The 25,430-nt window shown below is 38.3% G+C and overlaps 1 protein-coding gene across 1 annotated transcript in view; it reads left to right on the top strand.

Annotated features, from left to right (window-relative positions):
- The window catches only part of LOC111421786 (enolase-phosphatase E1-like), a 47,152-nt gene that overhangs the window by 3,884 nt on the left and 17,838 nt on the right, over nt 1-25,430 (top strand). The window contains exon 2 of the mRNA XM_023054974.2: nt 12,491-12,540. Coding sequence (XP_022910742.2) covers nt 12,501-12,540 — 40 coding nt within the window. The 5' untranslated portion in view covers nt 12,491-12,500. The remainder of the gene's footprint in view (nt 1-12,490; nt 12,541-25,430) is intronic.

The raw sequence follows: 25,430 nt of genomic DNA, 5'->3' as shown, positions 1-25,430 counted from the left end.
TATAACCAAAGCACTTAGGCCCCAACGGTCCCTTTGTACATCCTCACGGTTTACTTCGGCCATGTGTAGGTCTATTTGGAGGAGTGAAAGATGTTCGAAGATGGCATCCGATCAGGCTGATACCGCTTCTCGCCTCGCCTTCAGCCGGGCTGGTACTCCAACGCCCAGAAACTTGGGTGCATGGCTGAGTACCGCTCAAAGAGCGCAGACGCGGTTTCAACCCGTTTTAACGTTCACAACCTCCAACTACACATGTATTTGACGACAACCAGAGATGTTAGACTGGTTGCCGGGACCGACGGCTTAACGTCCCCTCCGAAGGACGGGGAGGCGACTCGGCGTGTATTCACTGGGAATCGAACCCAGGACGCCGGCGTGGTAGCCCGAGAGCTTACCACGGGGCCATTCGCCCCCCTCCATTAGCTGAGTTATGATTGAATCATATTAACCTCGGATTGTGATTACCAGGTCATCAGCATACCTTTGTATCTTAAATCCGTTTTTAGTTAGGGTGTTCATTAAGTCATCAACTTGGTCAATCAGTTTGGTGTGTTACTCAACTATTTCGTTAGCTACCATAATCAAACAGATTAAAGATTTATGATTGTTTATTTATCTTAATTAGTTAAAAGATCTACAACTTCACTTGATAAAGCTGAAGCCGCTGGCGGCAGAGGCACCACAATATGATGACAAAGCCTCTGTCACAGGCGATTAGTTAGTCAAAATATAAACTGGATAAAGCCGAGATCGCTTTCAGCCAATGCGTAGCAATATGATGATCAATTTCAGGTTGATAGTATATTAATCACTAAGCTTTAGTTGCATGCGGAGGTCTCTTACTAAGATTTGAACAAAAGCTCTTGTATCATTGGTATGCTTTTCGTTTTTGCTCAATCAACTTTTTAACTTCTGGTACAGACCATGATTTTGTTTGGGCAAATGTAGGTCCTTGATGAACCTTAGTATTGCTCCAAGATCTTGTTCCTCTATGCTGGTAGGTGTCAGACTCGTCGTTACAAACTCAACAAGTTTAGTTTGGCCAATGTGGAAGAGATGATATTTTAGGAAACCTCTTTAGGATACTCTTTGCTGAGGCATGAAACCTCTTTGCTTTTGTTTTGCAACGAAGTTATCATACTCTTCGTTTTTCTGTCATCTGGAAGTTCTTTCCAGCGTGAGGCTACCTTCGAGGTCTCCACAACCGGATTGGGGTCCAATAAATAGCGTTTTCGCTACCTCTTTTGTCACCTTGTCCACCTTTTTATTGTCCTCAATGTCTCTGTGACCTAGAACCCACCATAGAGTAACATGATTGCTTTTATTAGCGAGTTCTCTCAAGTTGCTGGTACACTCTCTGATCAGTGTAGAATCACAAGTGTCGACCTGAATTGTCTTTAGGGCGGCCCGACTCTCTGAAAATGTTTATTTTTCTAAAATAAAAATGAAAAATGGTTATGTCCGAGCTGAAGGACAATTTAATGCCCATATCTACTCCGGATCCAACTGTCTTTGAAGCATCTTAAAGCTACCATAATCTAGCAGGATACAAAATTTTTTAGGAAAACTTATTGATGATTTTAAGAAAAAAATTCTGATTAAGTTTGTTTATTAATCTCAACATTTCGATGTATACAGATAACACCAACTGTACACTTTAATCTAAATGCAATAACCTTTCAGGATGACGCAAGTAGAATGAATTAGTGAAGGAGAATGCAATGCTTAGCACCATTGTGTTGTGGCACTACATAGCAATTTAGTATACTTTAACACTAAGAGAATGTGAAGGTACAGATATGGGACAATTCTTATTCTTTTTAATATTTTTTTACACATTTTTTGCTATAAACTATTAGGTTCGAATTTGCATCTTACATATTATTAAGAAAAACCAATAAACAACAAATTCTTTTTAATAATTTCTAAGAATCTTGAAATTCTACTTAAACGATTACCGATTATGTAACCGCAAACGAAACGTATAAGTTGTGTAGTCTGATGCCGTGACCTATGCCATTCCTGTAACTATAATCCGATGCATTTACCGCAGGAAAGAATCGACGTCGTACACGATGGAGCGCACGCCGCGTGTCCATCGCCCTCCAATCGATGATGTTTATCTTACCGGCCGCTACGGTTCCTGTTATTAGTAATTAGAAACCAAAAGAGAAATAGAGATTTTGATGTCCGATTAGAACCGAAACACGGCTCGACGTTTGCAACGTATTCAACGTTATAAACATTAATTGCTATACCATTAAAACGTGAGATTAAACACGTTTGGAAGTTACCGGCAAGTTTACTTTTAAGTTGTTGCACTTAATTAATGATGCGTTAAATGTTCTTTAAATAGAGAACGAATTACGAAGTTGTTCTTAAACGGTTCTTTGAAAAGCTTAAGTGATGAACACAAAAAATGAAATTCCAAATAAGACTTTTTTCTACAAAAAAAATTTTTTTATTATTTCCTATTATTATTCTGGGAAAAAACTAATTTTAGACTGAGATTTCTTATCATATTCTATATAGTATTCGATTGGTAAAACTAATGTGCAACAGTATACCAAGTTATGTTCGAATAGTTACACCGTGTTAATGTTACATATTCTTTTAGAAAAAAGTGTTAAATTTCTGATACAAATATGTGTTTAAGGTAATTCTTAATATTGATTAAGTGCACGCGTGAAGTGAAGTGATGCCCAAATCATAACTATCAAATAGAAAATGTCAAACCCTCTTCACAAACTGATGTATCCAGTATGCCAAAAACGCAAGCCATCTGAAAATCTGCCTCTATTTAAGAGTTTATTGTATACAGTAATTGTTTACAATTCTTTACATTATTCAAATATTACTTTCACTCTCTACCCTCTTCCTCCATTTCCACGCCCTCGGCTCCTCGGCCCAATCATCCCCTCACCCATCCCTTTGTCTCCTCACCCCCATCACCATTCTCATCCATCGTTTCCCCTCTCCTAAGATCTGCCTTCGGTCCATCTCCTCCTCCCTCAACTCACTGCACCTATTCACAACGGAACCTAGCCACCAACTTTTTCCCTTCCTCATCTCTTTCCAATAACAAGTATCTAGGCAGCCCCTCCGTAATTATGTCCCTGTATCTTTCGTTATACCTTCCCTCTTTTATTTGTGTCCTTCTTTCCTGTCTCTCAACTCCCTGCACATCTCCCTACCCACCCTTCGTCTACTATTTATCTCCGTTACCGAGTAGCCCGCTCGTCTATAATAGTTGTCTCTGTGTCCTTTCCCATATCTGACCTTTCCCTCGCCTACCTTGTATGCCGAGTCTAGTAGGTTAATTCCCCTGTAGCTCTCTACACTTCCCTTATTACCCTTTTTATATACTGGGCAAATTACCCCCACTTTCCATTCCTCCGGAATCCCACCGCCTCTCCATACGATATTCATCCCCTCCAACAACTTCACTCGCACCACCCTTGATGCTTCCAACCATGCTTCGTTATGTATCCCATCTTCACCTGGCGCCTTTCCCTTCTTCAATCTCCTAAGCACCGCCTCCATCTCCTCTTCTGCTATCTCCTCTCCCCCATCTCCCTCATATCCTCCCAACCCCGTTAGCCTCGTTTCAACCCCTCCCAATAATCCCATAAAGTAACTCTTCCATTCTGTCATGTGTATTTCGCTAGTTATCTTCTCCCTACCCTTCATTCCTTTTTTCAGATACCTCCAGACCTCCCCTTCCCTTGTTATCCCCCTAATCTCTGCCGCCTCCTTCTCCCTCAATTCTGTTTTCTTTCTACTGCATAACTGTCTGTATTCTCTCCTGGCTTCCCTATATCTATCCACCCCTAATCACCTCTAATCATCACCATTCTAAACCAAGTGATTTTGAGCAAAAGCCAATCTTAAAACTTGGTGCCCATGGTGTAATCCTTCTACTTAATAACCGTTAACGTCATGTAGTCTTTCTCTAACGGTCCGTTCGGTAACACCTCCAACCTTTCAAAGCTGATTTCGAAGCCAAATTGCCAAGTCTACTTCCAAGAAGATTTTGGCAACATATCCAAGTCTCTCCCAGGATATCTCCTTGACTTCTAAACCATGTCTCCTGTTTCTCGTGTTGACATAGTACTTTTATCGTTCAGAAAGAAGTAAGCATTTTATTGTTTTTAATATTTACAATTTTTATCCCCTTAATACATTCTAATATATATTATTAGTATCTACTATTAGCTCCTCGGCTCAATCATCCCCTCATCCTTCTCTTTGTCTCCTTACCCCCACAACCATTCTCATCCATCGTTTCCCCTCTCCCCCCTCTCCTAAGATCTGCCCTCGGTCCAACTCCTCCTCCCTCAACTCACTGCACCCATTCAACATATGTTCCAACGTTTCCCATTCCTCCCTGCATAGCCTACACCACCTCTCCTCATCGGCTATCCAGTATCTGTTAGCTCTCTCCTCGTTTCCACAACGGAACCTAGCCACCAACTTCTTCCCTTCCTCATCTCCTTCCAATAACAAGTATCTAGGCAGCTCCTCCGTAATTATGTCCCTGTACCTTTCGTTATACCTCCCCTCTTTTATTTGTGTCCTTCTTTCCTGTCTCTGCACATCTCGGTCCCTATCTCTCAACTCCCTCCACATCTCCCTACCCACCCTTCGTCTACTATTTATCTCAGTTACCGAGTAACCCGCTCGTCTATAATAGTTGTCTCTGTCTCCTTTCCCATATCTGATCTTTCCCTCTCTAATTTCCCTCCAACACTCCCCCAAGATCCCGCAGTTTGGCCTCCCTTCTATTCTTTCTTCATATTTCACTGCTCTCCTGCCCGCCTCCACTCTGACATTATCAACCTTTACCTCTTCCCTCACTATATACCCCGGTGATTCTCTTGCCACCCCAAGCACCCATCTCTAGTATCTAGCTTGCATGTCCTCCAGCATTGCCTGCTCTCTCCATCCCCATACCTCTGCTCCATACATCATCACACTGCTAATCAGGCCTTCAAACATAATCTTCCTCGCTGCCACATTCCTTCCAAAAATTCTCTTCCCCCAACCCCATACTTGTCCCATCACCTTATTCGCCTTTTTTGCCATAGCTATCACATGCGACCCCTTCCTGTTGTCCTCCCTGAACACATACCCCAAGTAAGTATACTCCCTAACCTCCTCGATCTCTTTTCCCTCCCATCTCCAGTTTTTTGTTCTTTTTCTCCCACCCTTACAAAACTTCATCATCCTTGTCTTCCCCCTAAAATATCTTTCCAATGTCTTTATCATATCTTTCATCTCCGCCGCTTCTCTCGCCATGACCACGATGTCATCCGCGTATGCTAACATATGCACCTTTCTACCTCCCACCACCAACCCTCCCATTTGCCCCTTCCCCAATCTATCCTCCAGGTCCGCCGTATACAGTGCAAACAGACTTGGGCTCAGCTGACATCCCTGCCTCAGTCCCTTCGTCGTCCAGAACACGTCGCTCAGCTTATCTCCCACTTTTATCCTTATCAAAAGCCGCCTTCAAATCTATAAACAGGGCGTACAATTTCCCTCCCTTCTTATCTAGCTCTCTATCTGCCAGATGCTTCAATACGTACACGTTGTCGATTGCTCCCCTTCCCTTCCGAAAGCCTGCCTGCTCATCCGGCAAAATTCCCCAACTCCATCTCCTCCTCCAGTCTTCAGAAAGAAGTATTATGCGTCTAAAAGCAACAAATAAATTTTCAATTTCAAATCGGTCATCTTTAACTATTTTTATTAACCTAGAATAATAGCAGACTCTGTTGAAATTGCAATGAGACCTTTAAAATGTCATTAAAGGTAGTTTTAAATTCTGGACACTATTGATAATATCCGTGACCGAGTTGGTGGCAAATGAAAAAGAAAAAAAATCGCCTAAAGCTATAGGTGATCGATACATAAATGAGACACGTCATAAATGACCTGGTCCTTTAATTAACACCCGCTCGAAATAATATTTAACAATACCCATACACACAATAACCACTACCTATGTAGAACTATTAGATTACGATCTGATGCGTCAAGACATTTTTTTCTATGTCAAGGCTAAAATGAATTAATTAATAAAATACTTTCTCTTGACAGTGTCTATATCTGTGTGTGTGTGTGAAAATAGAAACGCAAATAGAAACGTTTTAGTGCGAGTTGTTGGGTTTAATCATTTCGAACATGCGATAGAATCGTTTAAACAAATTTATTATATTTAAATTAGAACTATGAAAAGGCACTAGCCTAAATAATCCAAAGGAAATTCGTTGTAAATTTAGAAAATTTAACACCATTAAAAGTAGATCAATGAGGAACTCAATCAATCGAATTGAAAGTGTACTTAAATAATTTAGATTTATTTAAGCACCAACAAAAAAAGATAATGATACACACAAAAAATGAAAAGAAAGGTTGCTTCATTTAATATCGATCCAAAAAAAATTTAATCAAACTCAATTATCTCAAATTCAAAGAACGAAAATAACGAACGACTTCCGCACGTCATAAAAAATTATGTGAACTTAATACAATGCGAGAGAAAGTTTCTCATAAACAAACCCGAATAGGGCAGCATCTTGCAATAACCAATTAATTTATTGATTACGATTTATTTGATTTTATTACAACATCTTTTAATAAAATTAAATTAATAACTTCTAACTATATTTAGAAATATACAATGTTTTCTTTAATAAATAAAATAGCAAAAACAACGCTACTTAATTTAGCGTTAACACTTAGCCTTCAGTTACACTTAGCAACATAGATTATATACAGGGTGTGTCGTATAATTGGTTCATCGAAATTGGTAAAAGAAAGGAACGCGAAGGTTGTTTAAACGATAACGTGTAAAGAAATCATTCAAAAGCTTTGTTCACTTTTCAATTAGCAAAATGAGTGCAAGGATTAACTTAAAAAAAAAGTTATTTACAACAAAAATGGGTGTCAAAAATAAACTGCGAAACCACAAAATGACTAAATGAAAGTGTACATTGTATTCTAAACCACAACAAGCGAAAGGATAATTTCAATCAACTTCATTTTCATCATCCTTATTAAAACAACCAAATCAATATTTCAAATTTCATGACTGTTTTAAGCACCTTTCGGATAATTAAATCCATTAAGGTTTCGATTTATAAGGAAGTAATAAATGTAAAGAAGCTATTAACGCCCACTAAGACTATAAAAAACTATGTAAAAATTTACAACATTTCTTTCTGGTCTTAATTGGTGAGATTTCACCATTAAATCAACGAAGACGAACGTGGCGAACCGTGTAAGACACCGTGTTTTTTAGTTGGTTATTCTTGCGCAACTATTCAACACAATAACTGTGGTTCTCTGGCGCGTTAAATTTGCTCCAAAAGACTAAACGGTGTAACCAACTTGTTTTATAGTCAGTTGAACCAATTATTACATGTTTACGTACGCATGTTTGTTAACACAGAAAAATATTGAAACAAATGAAAGTAACGGGTTTAAAACTTTCACACTTAATATAATAAATTTTAATTACTTATTATCAACATGGTGGAACCCCATACAGATATTTATTGTTCCGAACTTTATTACATTTTTATTATGGGGATGTATGTATGTATGTATGTAAGCGTGGAGTGCGTAATTTTTACGCTCGCACTTAGGCCCCAGTGGGCCCCTTGTGCATTCTCCCTTGGAGGCTTGAGGTGGTATGAGAAGGTATCTCGTTAGGTGACGATACCGCTTACTCGTTGCCAATGACGAGTTACCGCCGCCCCAACCCCCCGACCCACACTTCATCTCGGCCGCAGTCTGGCGGAGCGCATGGCTAGCTCAACGACCTGGCGGAGCGCACGGCTAGCTCAACGTCCTGGCGGAGGAGTGCACGGCTAGCTCAACGTCCTGGCGGAGGAGCGGACGGCTCACTCAACGACCTGGCGGAGCGCACGGCTAGCTCAACGTCCTGGCGGAGGAGCGCACGGCTCACTCAACGACCTGGCGGAGCGCACGGGTAGCTCAACGTCCTGGCGGAGCGCACGACTCGCTCAACGTCCTGGCGGAGGAGCGCACGGCTCACTCAACGACCTGGCGGAGCGCACGGGTAGCTCAACGTCCTGGCGGAGCGCACGACTCGCTCAACGTCCTGGCGGAGGAGCGCACGGCTCACTCAACGTCCTGGCGGAGCGCACGGCTAGCTCAACATCCTGGCGGAGGAGCGCACGGCTCACTCAACGATCTGGCGGAGCGCACGGCTAGCTCAACGTCCTGGCGGAGGAGCGCACGGCTCACTCAACGACCTGGCGGAGCGCACGGGTAGCTCAACGTCCTGGCGGAGCGCACGACTCGCTCAACGGCCTGGCGCAGGTCCGATCAGCGTGGGCGTGGGGTCAGAGAGCGCTCACGCGCATTCGTCCCTATAAAGTCAAGCCTCACACACATGCGTGCTGCTAACGACAACCAGAGATTGACGACTGGTTGCATGGGGATGAATGAAGATTGATGTCTACAAGCACAAAATTGATTATTATTGTTATTACTGCCTTCCAAAAGTTTAGGGCAAATGTAGGTCTTTGATGAACCCTATTATTACTCCAAGATCTTGTTTCTTTATGTCGGTAGGTGTCAGGCGAATTTTACTAAGTTTGATCCTCAGCTTGTTCAATATGGAGGAGATGGTGTTTTAGAGGCGCATGGCCTAACCTCTTTGGTTTCGTTTTGCGATGAAGTTATCATATTCTTCGCTTATCTGTACCCTGGAAGTTCTTTCCAGCGTGAGGCTACCTTCAAGGTCTCTCAATTATTGATTAGCTGTTTTAAGTGGCTTTTTTGTAGTCCTCAATCGGGTTGGGGTCCAATAAAGGGAGTTTTGCTGCCTCTTTGGCCAGTTTTCCGTCCGCCTTTTCATTGGCCTCAATAGCACAAAATTGATACTCACGAGGATTTTTTGCGCTTTTATTAGGACGATGAGACATCTTGAATATGCTAGGCTATTGAGAGAATGTTGAAAATATGTAAAAGTCTATTTAACCCAGATATGCCTAATGTACTACATTTAGGACGGTCAATTCTTGTTGAAACTTGCAAGGTCATGAACGCCTGGATATGCGCACGTCACATGAAGTCGTGCATTTTAGATGTAGCAGTGAGAGTGATAATTTGCAGTTTAGGTGTTTTCTTTAGATTTTGTTTTAAGTGCATCCGAAAGTCAAGATAAGTTGGAAATGGAGTATTGCAGGGGGTTTTCGCTTCATGAAGCCCTTGCTATGCTTGAGGACAATGACGACATTGTCAGCCAGGTTGATGGAATAACTATATTTCCTCCTGTAAACGCTGCAGCCGACCTGACAGATTTTCATCTGTCAGGTCGGCTGATCATCTGTCAGTCGTTTGGAGCAGAAAATGGTCTTACAGTGAATAACCTACCGGCATCACAGTTACAAGCGCTGGTGGAAATCGTAATTGAAAGTAGAGAGTAATAAGTACGCACAACAAAAAAATAGAAAAGCGAATATAGAAAAGCAGGAAGTAAACGCTTTTATAGGCGTTTTGATACTTAGTGGATACATATATGCAAGTACCGAGACGGAGGATGTTCTGGGAACGTGAAAAAGATTGCCATAACGTCATGATTACAGAAGCAATTACAAGGGACCGGTTTGAGTATTTGTTTTCTAATCTTCACGTCTGTGATAATCAGCAGTTGGACCAGGGTGCTAAACTAAGGCCGCTTTTCACACTGTTGAATAAAAAATTCATGGAGAATTCCTCGCTTGAAGAAATGCTCTCAGTTGATGAAGCTATGGTTCCGTATTATGGACGTCATAGCTGTAAGCAGTATATTCGAGGAAAACCCATGCGCTATGGATATAAGTTATGGGTATGAAGTACCAGGTTAGGTTACTTGAATTGGTTCGAACCTTATCAAGGAGCCTCTACAAATATAAGTGAAAACTTTTCTGAATTGGGAGTTGGTGCTGGAGTAGTCTTAGAATATGCGCAAGCTTTACGTAAGGAATGGCCAGATAAAAAATTTCATCTCTTTTTTGATAACGTTTTTACGTCAATTTCGTTGATCGAAAAACTAACTGCCTGGAATTTTTATGCTACTGGTACGGTTAGAGAAAACAGGCTAAAAGACATTTCTCTTATAGATTCAAAACTCATAAAGAAGCAGCGCAGAGGAAGTTATGATTATGCAAAAATTATAGAACAGAATATAATTGCAGTAAAGTGGCACGATAATAGTGTAGTTTCTGTTTGTTCCAATTTTTCTGGAGTTGCTCCAATTCACTCGGTCACACGTTATTCGCAAAAAGAAAAGAAGAATATTCAGGTACAGCAGCCGCATCTTATACAGATGTACAATACAAATATGAGAGGTGTCGACCGCTCTGACCAAAATATCAGCTTATATCGAATTTCGATCAGAGGAAAAAAATTGTATTTTCCTTTGATATCTCACTGTATTGACATGGCAATTCAAAACACATGGCATTTGCATCGCAAGTATGGAGGAGAATTAGATCAACTTAGTTTTAGAAGGAGAATTGCTGTAATGCTGTTGGTTCAGAATAAAAAAACATCATCATATCAAAAAGGACCCACGAAATAGATATACGGTTCGAATAGATCATTTAGTTATGCCCCAAGAAAAACAAACTAGGTGTGCTCATTGCCATCAAAAAACTACAACGAGATGCGCAAAATGTGACATTGGTGTACACACGAAGTGTTTTGTTCAGTATCACACTAATAAATAATTTTACGTTTATAGATATTCATGTCCAATTTAAAAAAAAACAAATTGTCATGGTTTGTTTATAAGACTTTGTTTTGCTTCTTTAAATAAGTTTTCAATAAAGTTATTATGATTTGTAAAGTGGTTTTAATTTAGGCATATCTGGGTTAATAACTAACTGTATAAAGAAGGATAAACTTTGTAGTCTGTATTGTTTTTCTTTGTAGTATTGTATTTTTTTGTATTAGTCTGTTATTAAAAAAAATAAAAGTCAGTGAATGCAAATAAGGCATTCATAAGCAAGATTTGTTGTTTGAAAATAAATTGAAAAAACATCAACACGAACATCTTTAATTTACAATGATGGTGTTTCAGTTTAACGTTTCTTTTGTTAACAGTTGTTGTTGAAAAGCAATAAATTTACACAATGAAGATAACAGTAGTAATTAATCTGAAACGTACCTAGTAATGCAAATTCAAGTGGGTAATGCCCAACAACAACGACACGTTTCACGACCAATAAAACAAACCGTATGCAACAATTAATCTCATTCACAACGACACAACGTATAGTAACAACCATGTATTTCTTCTTCTCTTTTCTTCTTTATTGGTTTGAAATAAGAACAGAAAATCATTAATATTTTTGCTTCTACATCGTGTGCGTCCGAAAAGGTCAAATGTAGCTTCTATTTATTGAATCTTTACAAATAGAAATAAGAAAAGGCGCTTATTATAAACCGTTAGTGCCTTCCGTATAATGATGGACAAGAACTGTTGTGGACTTGTCATTAAAATGGCTAGAACGTGCTCTTTAAAATTCTTCTAGCGCTATGTTTCATCGGCTAAATGGCATCTTCGTTATCGGGGAGTTCTTCGATTCTTCAATCCATACACGGTGACCGTAATTAACGGTTATATGCTGCGTTTAGTGCTTGCGACATCTCATGTGAGAGTGTTCTTAATGATTCTTTAAATGTTGTTTATGGATAATTTGTACATAGAGTTACAGTAATTTTAAATCGAACGCCCGCATTCAATTTTCATAGTTACGAAATAACTCAAAATAATCTTAACATTTAGCAGTTAAATTAAGATGAACATAGTGACTTTTTTCACCTTGGAATTAATCTTCGAGAAAAATTCTCACATTCTTCTTTTCTCTACTAAAAAGAAAAATGATTCTTCTTCTTCCACTTGTTATTGTCGCCGTTTTATCTCACTTGTTCACCCGCAGGAGAATTCCGCGATAATTTATTACTAAACCCAAGTACCATTAATCCGCCCGCAGATAACTCTCAAGACATGTCGAGTAAAAGCCAAGTCTAAACCAAGAATGAAAAAAAAGTAAAGAAGAAGAAAAAATAACATTCTCGAGGAGCATATAAACAGATCCAAGATACGGTCGCCCTCGTAAACTCTTCATCGAGAACGACTTGACAATGGATTCAGACGAAGCAGGCGTCTTAAAAGCGGTTGTTGTATAACTTGAACGTCTTCGTGGAATTATTGCACGTGTCGTTCGAATGAATACGCCACTCAGTGGTTGTCACTGCCGCGAAAGATAGAAAGAATGAAAGAATGCGTTCGTTGAGTCTATTTATGGTGTTTTTTTTATTGGAGGTATTTAATGGGTCGATAGCAAATTCTTCTATATTTATCTTCAGGGCTTTCAGCGCAGGTGTGCTAATCTATAAGCAGGTGTATCTATTAATAATGAATATGAATACGATCTTCATTCTCATAAAAATTTGTTTTTTGTTTCAGTGGCGTAGCGATGCCTTGTCATACCAGAATGAAATCCATTTTTCTAAGAGGTGAGTAACAAATAAAACGTTTTTCGATTAGATAATAACATGAATATTCAACTTTCGAGAGTAGATACAGAAACGATATAGTAACCGAAATTAAAAATGAAAAAAAAAAATGTTCGCTTAATAAACGTTTCTCTTAACTGGTTTCGCACAAGATATAATACACGTTCGTTACATAAACGACTGGTCCTTTTACTTTACTGTTTGCGTGAAACGACCGCACTCCTACACGGTTTCTTGAAAACGCAGCAGAAACAGATTCCGAACAAACTGTGAGTAACATTTTTTTTATAAATGTTGCGGTCGGTTTAGAGAGGACAAAGTTTTTTATAAAGGTTACAAATGTATTTATGCGGTTTGGTACGACCTTGCGAAGAATCTGAAACGGCTTTTCATAATAAATCGTTTTTGTATTCGTTCGATTTTACGGTTGAGAGTAAATTGAAATTAAGTAATCAATTTTATGGGGTAAACGTTGGAAGCTATTGAAAGTTATGTTTTATTAAGGAAACGTTTCTTAACCCATTGAGTTGATCTTTGTTCAATTTTTAGCGTTACTTATTTTATTAGCAAGACCTTAAGATTTTAGTAATAACATTTAGTTTAGTTATAATCTAATTAAACATCACATTTTACATTAATTTTGTGATTCTACATCATTTACTTCATAAAACAATTCGAAATTCTAAGAAGTAAGATGTTGCAAAATTGACGCCTACATCATTGATGTGGTCGCAGTTTTATGAATGAAGAAGATGATGTGGCTATATATGGTTGTGAGGATAGCATTTTTTAATGCTAGATGTGGGTGCTCAGATAATGAGATGAAAGAGATTAGATAATCTAATAATGCACACTTTATTAATAGAAACATAATAAGTTAATTTTATGATGAATAGAGTTTAATTATGAGAAATACATGACATTTTCGCAGAACGACACGTGGACTCCGTTAGTTACCGTTTTTATTTATTAATGTAGGTGTGTTGTTGTATTAGTCATCTTAAGCTTTATGACAGTTGAGTTATTTAAATATCATAATAAACGGATTTTTACTTTCGCTAATATCGAGGTTATTTACATCCTAGTAGGATTAAAAATAATTTAATGTTTAATCAACAATCCTCAATGTATCCATCAAAATTCTAAAGTCCTCCAGGTGACCCTAGATACCATTTGCGCTTGGTGTAAGGGAGAGAACCTCTCAATAAACCCGCATAAGACAATTGTTGTGTCAAATATCTAGGAGTAATCCTAGACACAACCCTGTCATGGAATGGACATTTGCAGGGAGTTTTGCACAAAGCTAGACTATCCTTGTGGACTTGTCGCAGTCTTTGTGGAAAAAATTGGGGTCTTACCCCTGAAAGACTGTACTGGCTCTATGTGACTGTGGTTAGACCTATGATCACATACGGAGCAGCAGCCTGGTATAGGAAAGTCCGACAGACTTCAGTTATCAGTAAACTTTCACGAATTCAACGAGTAGCTGGATTGGCAATCTCTGGTGCGATAGGCACAACACCAACTCTAGCAATGGAGGTTCTGCTTGGCCTATCTCCTCTGCATTTGCATATAGAGAAAATGGCTAGAACAACCATTTACAGATTTAAGCAATATGCTCAAAACTGTTCCGACATGTCCTACCAATGGGCTGCGGAAGACATTATAAGCACTGATACTGTGCTATCAATGCCGTCAGATTTGGTGGTATCACTATCAGTGATTAATGTTCGATACCAGATTGTACTACCTGAGCGGCAGTCCTGGATCGAAAATGAAAATTCTCTGGTTCGGGCAGACATTTGCTTGTACGCAGATGGATCAAAAACGCCTGAAGGGGTAGGAACAGGAGTATACTGCCAGACACCTCGAATTAAGCAAGCCTACAGCCTGGGTACGTACTGTACTGTATTCCAGGCGGAAGTATTTGCTATTGACATGGGTACTAAAATCCTTCTTGAAAGAGGGGTGAAGAACATGACAGTACGAATTTTCTCAGACAGTCAAGCCGCTCTCCAGGCGCTGCAAGCCGTGAAAACGGTGTCGGCTCTGGTTAATGATTGTAAGAGAACATTAAACACACTGAGTTGTGATAACAGAGTCTCTCTGATCTGGGTCCCGGGTCACTCTGGGGTTGCTGGCAATGAAGCGGCAGATAAGCTAGCACGAGATGGCAGCGCTGAAGCGTTTGTGTGTTGGTGTATCATTTGCGATGGCCAAATATAGGATTGGACTGTGGGCTGAAGAGAGACTTCGCCTACTGTGGACCAGTTTTCCTGGAATGAGACATGCTAAGGTGTTTATTAACATCGCCACTGTCAAACCCGGGAATATTTTAGGACTTGCCCGTAGTAGCATAAAAGTTCTAATAGGTGTTTTTACTGGGCACTGCCGATTAAAAGCACACCTCAACTTGTTGGGTTTAGCCGACGATGTTGAATGCCGACTATGTGCGGAGGAAGCAGAGACGGTTGAGCATGTTTTATGCCACTGCCCTGCCGTTAACCGTATCAGATTCTCGATTTTTGGGTCGCAGTTTATCTCCTCAAAAGATCTGAATGACCTTTCGCCGAGCAAGGTATTAATGTTCGTTAAGAGCATTGGACTGCACGGTGAAATTTGATAACGATATCTATCGGGGTACAATAGATCCTTAGGGTCGCGGTGCAAGGTTGGTTGGTCCGCCTACCCGATATGGTATTCTATGTAATGTAATGTAATGTAATCCATCAAGATGGAAATTTTTCAACACAAGGTAGTTTTAGCATTGAATTATGAAGTTCTTGTACAACGTAATAATATAACAGAAAATTAGTATTACAGTATGATTAGAGATCGCTACATACTAAAAATTCAACAAATAATACAAAAATTAATAAGACACAGTAGTTTTTAAAACTCCATATTTCGTTGGCTTCTATAACAGAACGCAGGCGTCGTGGCATTGAAGCAACTAACTTTGTTGTCTCTTCTGCTGTTATTTCAGCCCAAGATTCGCAGATCTGCGATTTTGCGTTGCTGGATCTTAACGTTCCAAAAACATGCTCGATTGGATTTCAATCCGGACTCTGAGGAGGTGTATTCAATTTGATACATTGTCTTGCTGGAATATCCAGTGATCCTCGAGGACCAAGCTTTCCACTGATGACTTTAAATTTGTTCTAAAATATTTTTATATTTATACACCAAAAAGTATGTACTTGATTGGCCAATAAACAAATCCCTAGACCAGAAATCCATTCCCTTGCGACATAAGGCGATTCTTTTCTGAAATCAACGATTTTCTTCGGAGAGTCCTGCTGAAAAATGCATTATCGCGTCTGTAGGGTTCTTTTATGTACAGATTTATTAGATACAGTCGCGATGTGGTCAGCTAATTTTGCTAACTCTAAGAGTTTTTAAACTAAAATTAGAACTAACACTAAAAACTTTCGGGTTTTGCCGTGCGTCTTTTAATAAAAGGTTTGACGTTTCGGATGCCATGTTGCAACCTTCTTCAGCAACTTAACGCTAATTACAAACTAATTATTAACTAATTGCGTCGCGTCCGGTGTGAGGCGGGAAGAGGTTTTCGTGTTCACCACCATCTTCCATGTTCTGCTAAGCTCCCAGCCATCCTCTCTGTTGACGTTATTTCTATGTCGGTGGATCTCTATGGCTTCTCTTGTCAGTCTTTGGTAGTATCTGTTGTCCCTAGCCAGCACCTTTGTTTGTTCGAAGTCTATTCGGTGCCCCTCTGCATGGCAATGTTCCGCAACCGCCGACTGCTGGATCTTCTTCAGCCTTACATCCCTCTCATGCTCCTTGATGCGGCACTCGACGTTGCGTCCAGTTTGGCCAACATAAACCTTCCCACAACTACACGATAGTCGGTAGACTCCCGCTCCTTTTAATGGAGTTAGTTTGTCCTTGGCTACGATGTCGTTCTTCTTGAGGTGCCTAGCAATTCGTTCCGTTACACCTGAAACATAGGGAAGATAAATCCAAGTGGTTTTGTGCTTACCGTGTCCTCTTTCTGCTTTCGCTGCTTGATGGCCTGGTTGATGTCCCTCAAAGTGTATCCATTTTTCTGCAACACGCCTCGTAGAAAGTGTTGCTCCTTCTTCAAGTTCTCTCCTTCACATAGTCTCGCTGCTCGCTGAAATAATGTACGGATCACGGACCTCTTCTGTTGGGGATGATGATGTTAATATGCCTGTAAATACCTGTTGGTATGGGTCTTCTTTCGGTATACACCAAGTTCTATATCTCCATTTGTCGTCCTGGTGACCAACACATCTAGGAAAGGTCGTTTTTTGGCAGTTTCTGTTTCCATGGTGAACTTAATCATAGGATGTTGAGAGTTCAAGTGATCCAAGAACTCTTGGAACCGTTTTTGACCATGTTGCCATATCACAAACGTGTCATCCACATATCGGAGCCATAGTTTTGGTTTCCACTGGCTCTTCTTCAAAGCGTCCTCTTCGAATAATTCCATGTAGAAATTAGCTATAACTGGCGATAGTGGAGATCTCATGGCTGCCCCTTCGAACTGCTCGTAAAATTCTCCTTTCCAGCTGAAATACGTCGACGATAAGCAATACTCCACTAAATCTGGCACGTATTCTGGTAAACCCTCCGGAATGAGTTTTCGACGAAGACCCTCTACAGCATCCTTAACGGGTACCCTAGTAAAAAGGGATTCCACATCGAAACTTACCAACATATCCCCAGCTTTACACCTTTTACCGATTCCACAAAATGAGTAGAATCCCTGACATACGATTCCGTGTTACCTGTAAAGGGAGACAGAATCTTTCCAAGATGTTTGGCCAGCTGGTATGTTGGAGAGTTGATGGCGCTGACGATAGGGCGGAGGGGGACGTCTGGTTTGTGAATCTTCGGTAGTCCGTAGATTCTTGGTTTTTAGAGTTTTTGCTCACTTCTTTTAATATGTAAGTAATATCTCTTCTAGAAAGTTTCTTTGGCCGGCCTTTACGGACTTTGCTAGCGAATGAATCAGTCTCATTGTAATTTTGACGATGATCTGGACTGTTGCTCGGCTTAGATTTATAATTTTAGCAATTTCGCCGTAAAATTTCTTTTCTTTTCGATATTTTATCACCAATTTTCTAATTTCAACAGAAGTTTAAAATAAAAATTATGAATGAGATCATAAAGATGAAATCAAGTTTAAAAACGTGAAGATTTTGTAATTTCCATTAATATTTAGTATCGAACCAAATTTGGTTTTGAGTCAGACATGCGCAAGTTAGTTGTCGAGTGAAAGTACATTGATGTGGCGTGTGCCAATGTTAAAACGTCACGATGTCTCTTAATGTTAAGAAATAACGCTTTAATTATACGGAACAGTGATGTGTATTAAAAGAAGGTGGTAATCAATGAATCAGAAACCAATTAAATTGAAATGAAGCAATTTCAAGAAACGAAATCATTAGTTCTTATTTAAGATATCAAATTGTGTGTGATTAATAATGCTCCTAAGTACGTAATAGTGTGGTTGTTATGATTATATCATGTTGTGAACGTAGAAAGTGTACCTAAATGCATAAGTATCGTAACATCTGTCATCGCAGTAAACGACTTCCTAATTGCAATAAATCCTTTTTGATTTTATCAAATTACTATAACAATGTTAAAATCCTTTCTCTATAAAATTTAATTTTCATAGTTAAACACCGACGCAATCAAACTGTCTCTTTGTTAAAGGTCAGTGTTGCGTCCTTCACATTTCTGCCCGTTTCTATCTCACAAAATGAAATTAATTCCAGAGTTATGATAGGATCGGACGAAATCTAATGGCAACCGGACCCTGTGGTGAACGGGCACGGCTTCAGTGCGTTAAATTACAGGAAATGTAGCGTACTGGTCAGGCCATAATGACAACATGTATGCGGATATCGGTTCGTTGGTCGGCGGGTTCTAAATTAAACTCATGCTATACTGAACAACTTTTACCCATTGACACAGGGAAGTTATATAATGTAACGGTTCGCTGATCTGATTTACTAGATCAAGATCTTTGAAAAGGAAATACTTAAAATATTGGTCAATACAAATTGAAAACTGAAAGGGTAGTAAGACATTGTTAGCAAATTTTTATCGTTTAAGTTCGGTGAACTTGAACCAATAGAAAACGAGAAGTTTCATTGTAGGGGCCGTGAATACCTCGAATATCTTCGCCGTAGCGGATCGATCTTCGCTGCTTTCTTTCATAACACGTAACCGAGTACTTTCATCTCCTCTAATAGCGTTTGGTGATTAACGCGCTCTGTGGGAATCTGAAAAACAGCGGCTGTACCGGTACTGTTTTAAATGTCATCGCAAATATCAAACCAATTACATCAACTCTTCTTTTCTTCATTTCTGTGTGACTCAAAACTTTTTGGCTTCTTTGGCAATCAACTTACTCATCACGAAATGAATTCAGTATTCTCAATAACTTCAACTCAATTAAATTTTATGGTACGGTTATGGCTGATTTTAGAATTAAACGAATCAAGTTGGATGGGTGACGAAAAATCATGAAGAACGTGGCTTAACCACTGTTAGAAAGCTTCTAATACATCTAATGAATCTGGCGCAAGAAATACTGAAGTCATTAAATCGCGAAAATCTTTTTTTAATGGTGGATATAAACCCATATTTTCGATTAAGTTACTCCTAATTCCTTTTAAAGTTAAAATTACTCTTGATGATGTCTTAAATTGTTATGTCTTCAAATAATTTCCTCTTACTCCGCTTGTTAGATGGTGTGTGGTAAAATAAGTCGTGGTAAGCGAAGGCGTCTTCCCATAGTAGGAAACATTAATCTGTGAGTCTCGGTAATATTAATTTATGCAATTGCTCTAATCTTAATACCGCCGCGGCTAATTGCGTTTTCCCTTTCGTAACGGCTCCAGAAGCGACCGCGTAATGGGACGCGGGGGCCAATTAAAATATTTCTTTTTTACGCCCTAGTTGTACAGCAAATTATTTGCAAAGTTTCAATACGATTTTTTTTTCTGCGTGCTCAACTGGCGCACTTCCACGTTTACGCAAGTTTTACATTTTACACCGTCCACTAATTTACGTTTCAATTAATACCAATTTATTACTATACATTTACTCCTTACATATAAAATCCAAATGATATTGAGAAATTGTGCTTTAATTACATAGATATTGTATTATTTTGTTTTGTTCGATTATTAATTTTTTTTTATGCAAACCAATTATTACAAATTAATTATACAAAAACGATAATTCACTCAAAAATATTTTATTTGATTCGCAACGAACAAAAATACATTTTTTAAAATAAATCAAAAAGAAGATGAATCTCAGGGAATAAAAATAAGTCGCTAAAGTCCCTAGATTTACAAAGCGGTTTGCCGCCATTTTGGCTCGAAAGTCAAGCGGGAAATTTAAAACTCTGTCGTTCTGTTGATAACATTACGCCAAAACTCCATTATTTTTTCTCGTGGTACTCTTAAGAATCGAAAGCCCTTCTTACTGCTATTTTTGCAACACCAAAGGCAACAAGACGGCAATATTTAAACCGCCATTTTGGCTCGAAAACAGGCGTCATGAACCGCGGTACTTTGTAAATCTAGGGATTTTATAAGTCGCAAGTTCATGGGGACATCTATTAACTAAATTTTTAAATTTTCGAACTAAACATAAATACCGTATTTTCTCGAATGTAATCCGCACCTTTTTTAGTAATATAATTTTAGTAAAATAAAATCACATTATAACAATAAGACTTTATTAAGGGTTTTAGAACGATATTTACATTTTTATGTATCATTTTCTTCCCATATTACGTCATCTTCGGATCAATACAGATCAATTCGGATTATACAAAACTTCTTAAATGATATGAAAAAGTCATGTATGTTTTTATGCTTTTATTGATAGCTAATTTAAAACTCTGCCTGCCGCGTTTCGGCGATCTACGCCATCTTCGGAGGCACTACAAAATTAAACCTAAAGGTACAGAAAATAAGGTACAGAATAGTTTAATTTTGTAGTGCCTCCGAAGATGGCGTAGATCGCCGAAACGCGTCAGGCAGAGTTTTAAATTAGCTATCAATAAAAGCATAAAAACATACATGACTTTTTCATATTTATACATACAGGGTGTCTCGTTAAGCGTACGGAGCGGCTGTATCTCAATAACGATAAGGCCTAGAGGTTTGGGAAAAAAATCCTTATAAGCAAAGTGGGTAAGAGAAATAGCTGGAAATTATTTTGAAGTTCGTAATTCGACCGCTAGGGGGCGTAACTGCCATAGAGAAACATAAAATTCCCGCTATCTCAGAAAGTTAGACGATGAGCTATAACTTTGACAACATCATTTAGTAGCTTGGATAATACCGCATCGCTTTTGTTTTGCAATATTTTTCATATCTGTCATAACAAGGGAAGGGGAGGCCAATGCGTTTTCAAATGTTTACATTTTAATATCTCCTGGACCATTTAACCGATTTGAATATCTTTGGTCTTGTTTGAAAGAGCATTTTATGCTCTTTTAAAAGATATTTTCAGAAAGACCGCTTGGTTTAAAACAAATAAGCTAGCGGGCGTTATCTGCAGCGGTTACATACTTTTGTGATTTTTGAAAAAAAGTTAAATGGAACGGTACTATTTACTTCACAGATCGTTAATCACCATAAAATTTGCTAAATATTAGTGAAAACCGCATCTCGATATCGCCACCCGTTCTCGAGTTATAGAAGAAAATGTTAAAAATTCGTATATCTTAAGCGGATCAAGTTACCTTAAGAAACAAATAAGAGAGAACAATAATTTTATTATCTAGAACCTTCTAGAACACTTTATCCAAGCTTAGAACTGCTTCAAAACTACTTTTGAGGCGTGTTGAAAAGCCAACGGATCAATGAGACATCAACAATGATAATAAAACAAAATAAACCAAAACACTTAGAATAACTTAAATTTTTGGCAAAAATAACTCACTAATGTGCTAAATGCCTTTCATAAACCTCGATGCATTTATTTAATCTAGTTTCGACGAAAAAAAAAGCGCTGCTTAAGTCTCGGCCCTAGATACGTTTCTACTGGTATTTAGTGTTTTGTCATATTTTCCCTGGTTATTGGTTTTTCTTGAAAAGTCAGGTCGTTTAGTCTACCCAATAGATAAAGGGGTGAAAGCAATGTGGGTTTTTCTCGAACCAGGAATGCATATTATGCAAGTTTATATCAGCTTGTGGACAGATGCTTCATGCATCCATAGCATTTGTGATAAAAGGTTTGGATTTGCCCAAATCATATTTAAAAGTCAATGGTAATAGTTCAGTCTGTTATCATAATCGGTATCTGTTAAGGCCTGATGTAAAACAACGTGGTGGAGATATTATTCTCTTGAGAACTCTTGTGGACAATTGTTTTCGGAGTTCCCAGATTATGTAGGATCACATTGCGAACCAATATGATTTACGAATTCATAGAGATGTCTGAATGGGCTACACGTTGCCAGTTTTCCGTAATCGCTAAGTCAATCTTAAAAACACTTCTAGAGAAAAATGTCTTTCTTTGTCGTAATTGCATTGCACATTTTTGCCATGCAGTTGCATCGTATTCGAAACATTGAAAATAAATCATCATACGCTCTATCATACGCTTCTGCGTTAGTAAATGACATGTTTACAGTTACCATGGTAATGTGATTTGCTTTTCTCGATGAGGTAACTGAATCCGATTGATAGCACTCGAGTTTTTAACATTTTCTTCTATAACTCGAGAACGGGTGGCGATATCGAGATGCGGTTTTCACTAAAATTTAGCAAATTTTAAGGTGACTAAGGGTCTGTAAAGTAAATAGTATCGTTCCATTTAACTTTTCTTCAAAAATCACAAAAATATGTAATCGCAGCAGATAACGTCCTCTAGCTCATTTGTTTTAAAGCAGACGGTCTTACTGAAAATATCTTTAAAAAGAGCATAAAATGCTATTTCAAACAACACCGAAAACATTCAAATCGGTTGAATAGTCTAGGAGATATTAAAATGTAAACATATGAAAACGCATTGGCCTCCCCCTCCCTTATTATGACAGATATGAGAAATATCGCAAAACAAAAGCGATGCGGTATTATCCAAGCTATTAAATGATGTTGTCAAAGTTATAGCTCATCGTCTAAGTTTCTGAGATAGCGGCAACTTTATGTTTCTCAATGGTAGTTACGCTCCCTAGCGGTCGAATTACGAACTTCAAAATAATTTCCAGCTATTTCTCTTGGTCACTTTGCTTATAAGGATTTTTTTCCCAAACCTCTTGGCCTTACCGTTCTAGAGATACAGCCGCTCCGTACGCTTAACGGGACACCCTGTATTGATAACAAGGATCCACAAAATGAAATTCTTAAATGATGTTATAATATTGTTTTCAGGGAACGTTTTCCATGTCGCCTACACTCACTGAGCAAGTTCAGAAGCTCCTTTAATTGCTCCTGGTTTTGTTAATTCTCGAGTTTGTTAATATACATATACATACACAGGTTGTAGTATGGATGTTATTCCACCAGGTATTATTATTATGACAGGAAGTCTAAACCAAGGGCAATCAGCCTATGATTAATTAATATCATTATTTAATAATTCTCCTGGTCTAAGACTACATACTTGTTTTAATCATTCCATCATCAGCTTTTCCATTATCCATCCTTTTTGTTGTGCCCTAACTACAACGTCATTCGGGAAGTCTTTCAGATTTCAGAATGTTTTTTTTCTCAATATTAATAATGACAGCAATTTTTCCCTATCACTTGTTACTGCTAGCATCAATGTTATGCGCAATTTTTCGCAACTACTCGTTTATAAAGAAATTTCCCACACACCTCTTCTTTCCAGTGTGTAATTGGGTGGCAATCCAGATATACTCAAACTGTAAATGTCAACGAAATGGTGTTGACATTTACAGTTTGAGACAAATTGAAATTTTCTTGAAAATCATTAGGAGCTTTTGGGAAATTGTAGTTCTGCGCCTCAACGATAACACCATTCGGCGCATAAATCCCACAGTCCAACCTTAAGCTAGTATTAAAAATCTTTTAGTCCCTCCTTTCGTTTTTCTTGAGAGAACTAAAAAACTGCCTCGTCAATTTCATGAAATCATCTCTTCTTTGGCCCGGTAAATTTTTGCACGATGCCTCACAGTCTGCAATAGCTACCTTGTCTTTCCGCAACAGCCGCAACGTTATTCTCATTAACAGCAAAAATTGTACCAGCTTTTCGATTTCCTTAACGCTAACTTAATAACATCTCTTTAAACTTTGCTGTATAGAAGAACCTTAGATTTTTGCTACTTTTTTTTCATAATTACGCTATTATATGATTAATTAAGCACACACTACTACTACGAGGGCAGTATATGAACAGAATTCGTGCTAGGCATTACTGTTTATTTTTAAAATTATATTTATTTTCCAATTTTTTCTGGCTTGGTAAATTTAAAGTCTAGTCTAATAAAAACTCGTCGTAAGCAAGGTTTCTTTAGGTACATCAGCGTCTGTCAACGGACAAAATATATATTTATGGTTAACAACAAGCATCGTATCGTTTTGGTGTTGTCGAATTGCTCAAAGAAAGATGCGGATTACATTCGCAAACTAAATTTTTTTACCACTATGCATTTTTAAAATTGGGGTGCGGATTAGATTCGAGTGCGGATAAGATTCGAGAAAATACGGTACTAGCCTAAATAAATACGTCTGTGCAAGAAAGAGGTAACTCGTTTAGAACTGGTTTAGAAGAGTGTTGTCGTAGACAAAGCTTATACGCGTTTATTTTGTGAGTGCCTTTTAAGTTTGATTTTTAATCGCGATGGTTATAAAAATTAAAGAGTTGTGAAGGAACGGAATGGTTTAAACGAGGAACAGGTATACGATTAAGTTCAAGAAAGTAACGTTTGATTACCGATAAAAGGAAATATGTTTACTTAACTTGTTTCTTTCCGGAGGTCAGTTACAAATGGATGACTGACCTTGATTGATCTTGAGGGATGGGTATTCTTCGGTATTAGTAGTTTTGGAATCTCGGGTAATTCGGGAACAGGATGGAAAATTGGACTCGAACTCAGGTATGGTTTAGATTTCTTCGAAGATCATTCAGAAACACTTGTTAACTTTTACTTCATAAAGAAAACTGAGTTGTCAAAAAAAAATTTTGAGGTTAATTTTACGTAGATCCGACAACGCTTGGCTCTAGCCAAAATTGAACTCTCTTCGGTGTCAATTTGCGCGGGCTTATATACCCTTTTTGGACAAAGGCATCTTGGATGTCCAAATTTTATCCGCTCAGTCTGAATCTAGGCTCTCTGATTGGTTGATTCAGTGGCGGGAATTATAAATTACACAGGTTGGCCAAAATAATTGATTTTTTTAACGAAAATAACTATCAATTTTGAAAATATTCGAAATTATTAATAAACTTTAAATTTGATTAAGATTTTGTAATTTTGTTGCTAATTTTTCGTTTTTTTAGATAAACGCGCTTTCGGGTGTCAATTTCCTTCGAGAAAGTCGTAATTTGATGTTGAAGTTTGGAAATGAAGAATTGGAATTTAGATATAAAAAATGATACTGAAATGGATGAAATTGCGGTTAAATCGATACAATCTATCAATCTCGCATGTTTTTAGAATCTAAAATTGTCTGAAAAGTCGTCAAAATCAATATCTGTCAAAACTGTAAATGACAAGGTCAAATTTGAAGGTCATGGACTTCAATGAATTACCTTTTTGTTGCACATCGCCCTAATTTTTCTTAAATCTAAACGAAAATCATAACAAAACATAACTGCTTAGCCTAATCTATAATTACATTACATTACATAGAATACATATCGGGTAGGCGGACCACCAACCTTGCACCGCGACCCTGAGG

This window comes from Onthophagus taurus, chromosome 2, assembly GCF_036711975.1.
Source record: "Onthophagus taurus isolate NC chromosome 2, IU_Otau_3.0, whole genome shotgun sequence".
NCBI lineage: Eukaryota > Metazoa > Arthropoda > Insecta > Coleoptera > Scarabaeidae > Onthophagus > Onthophagus taurus.
This window is presented reverse-complemented; position numbering and strand designations above follow the sequence as displayed.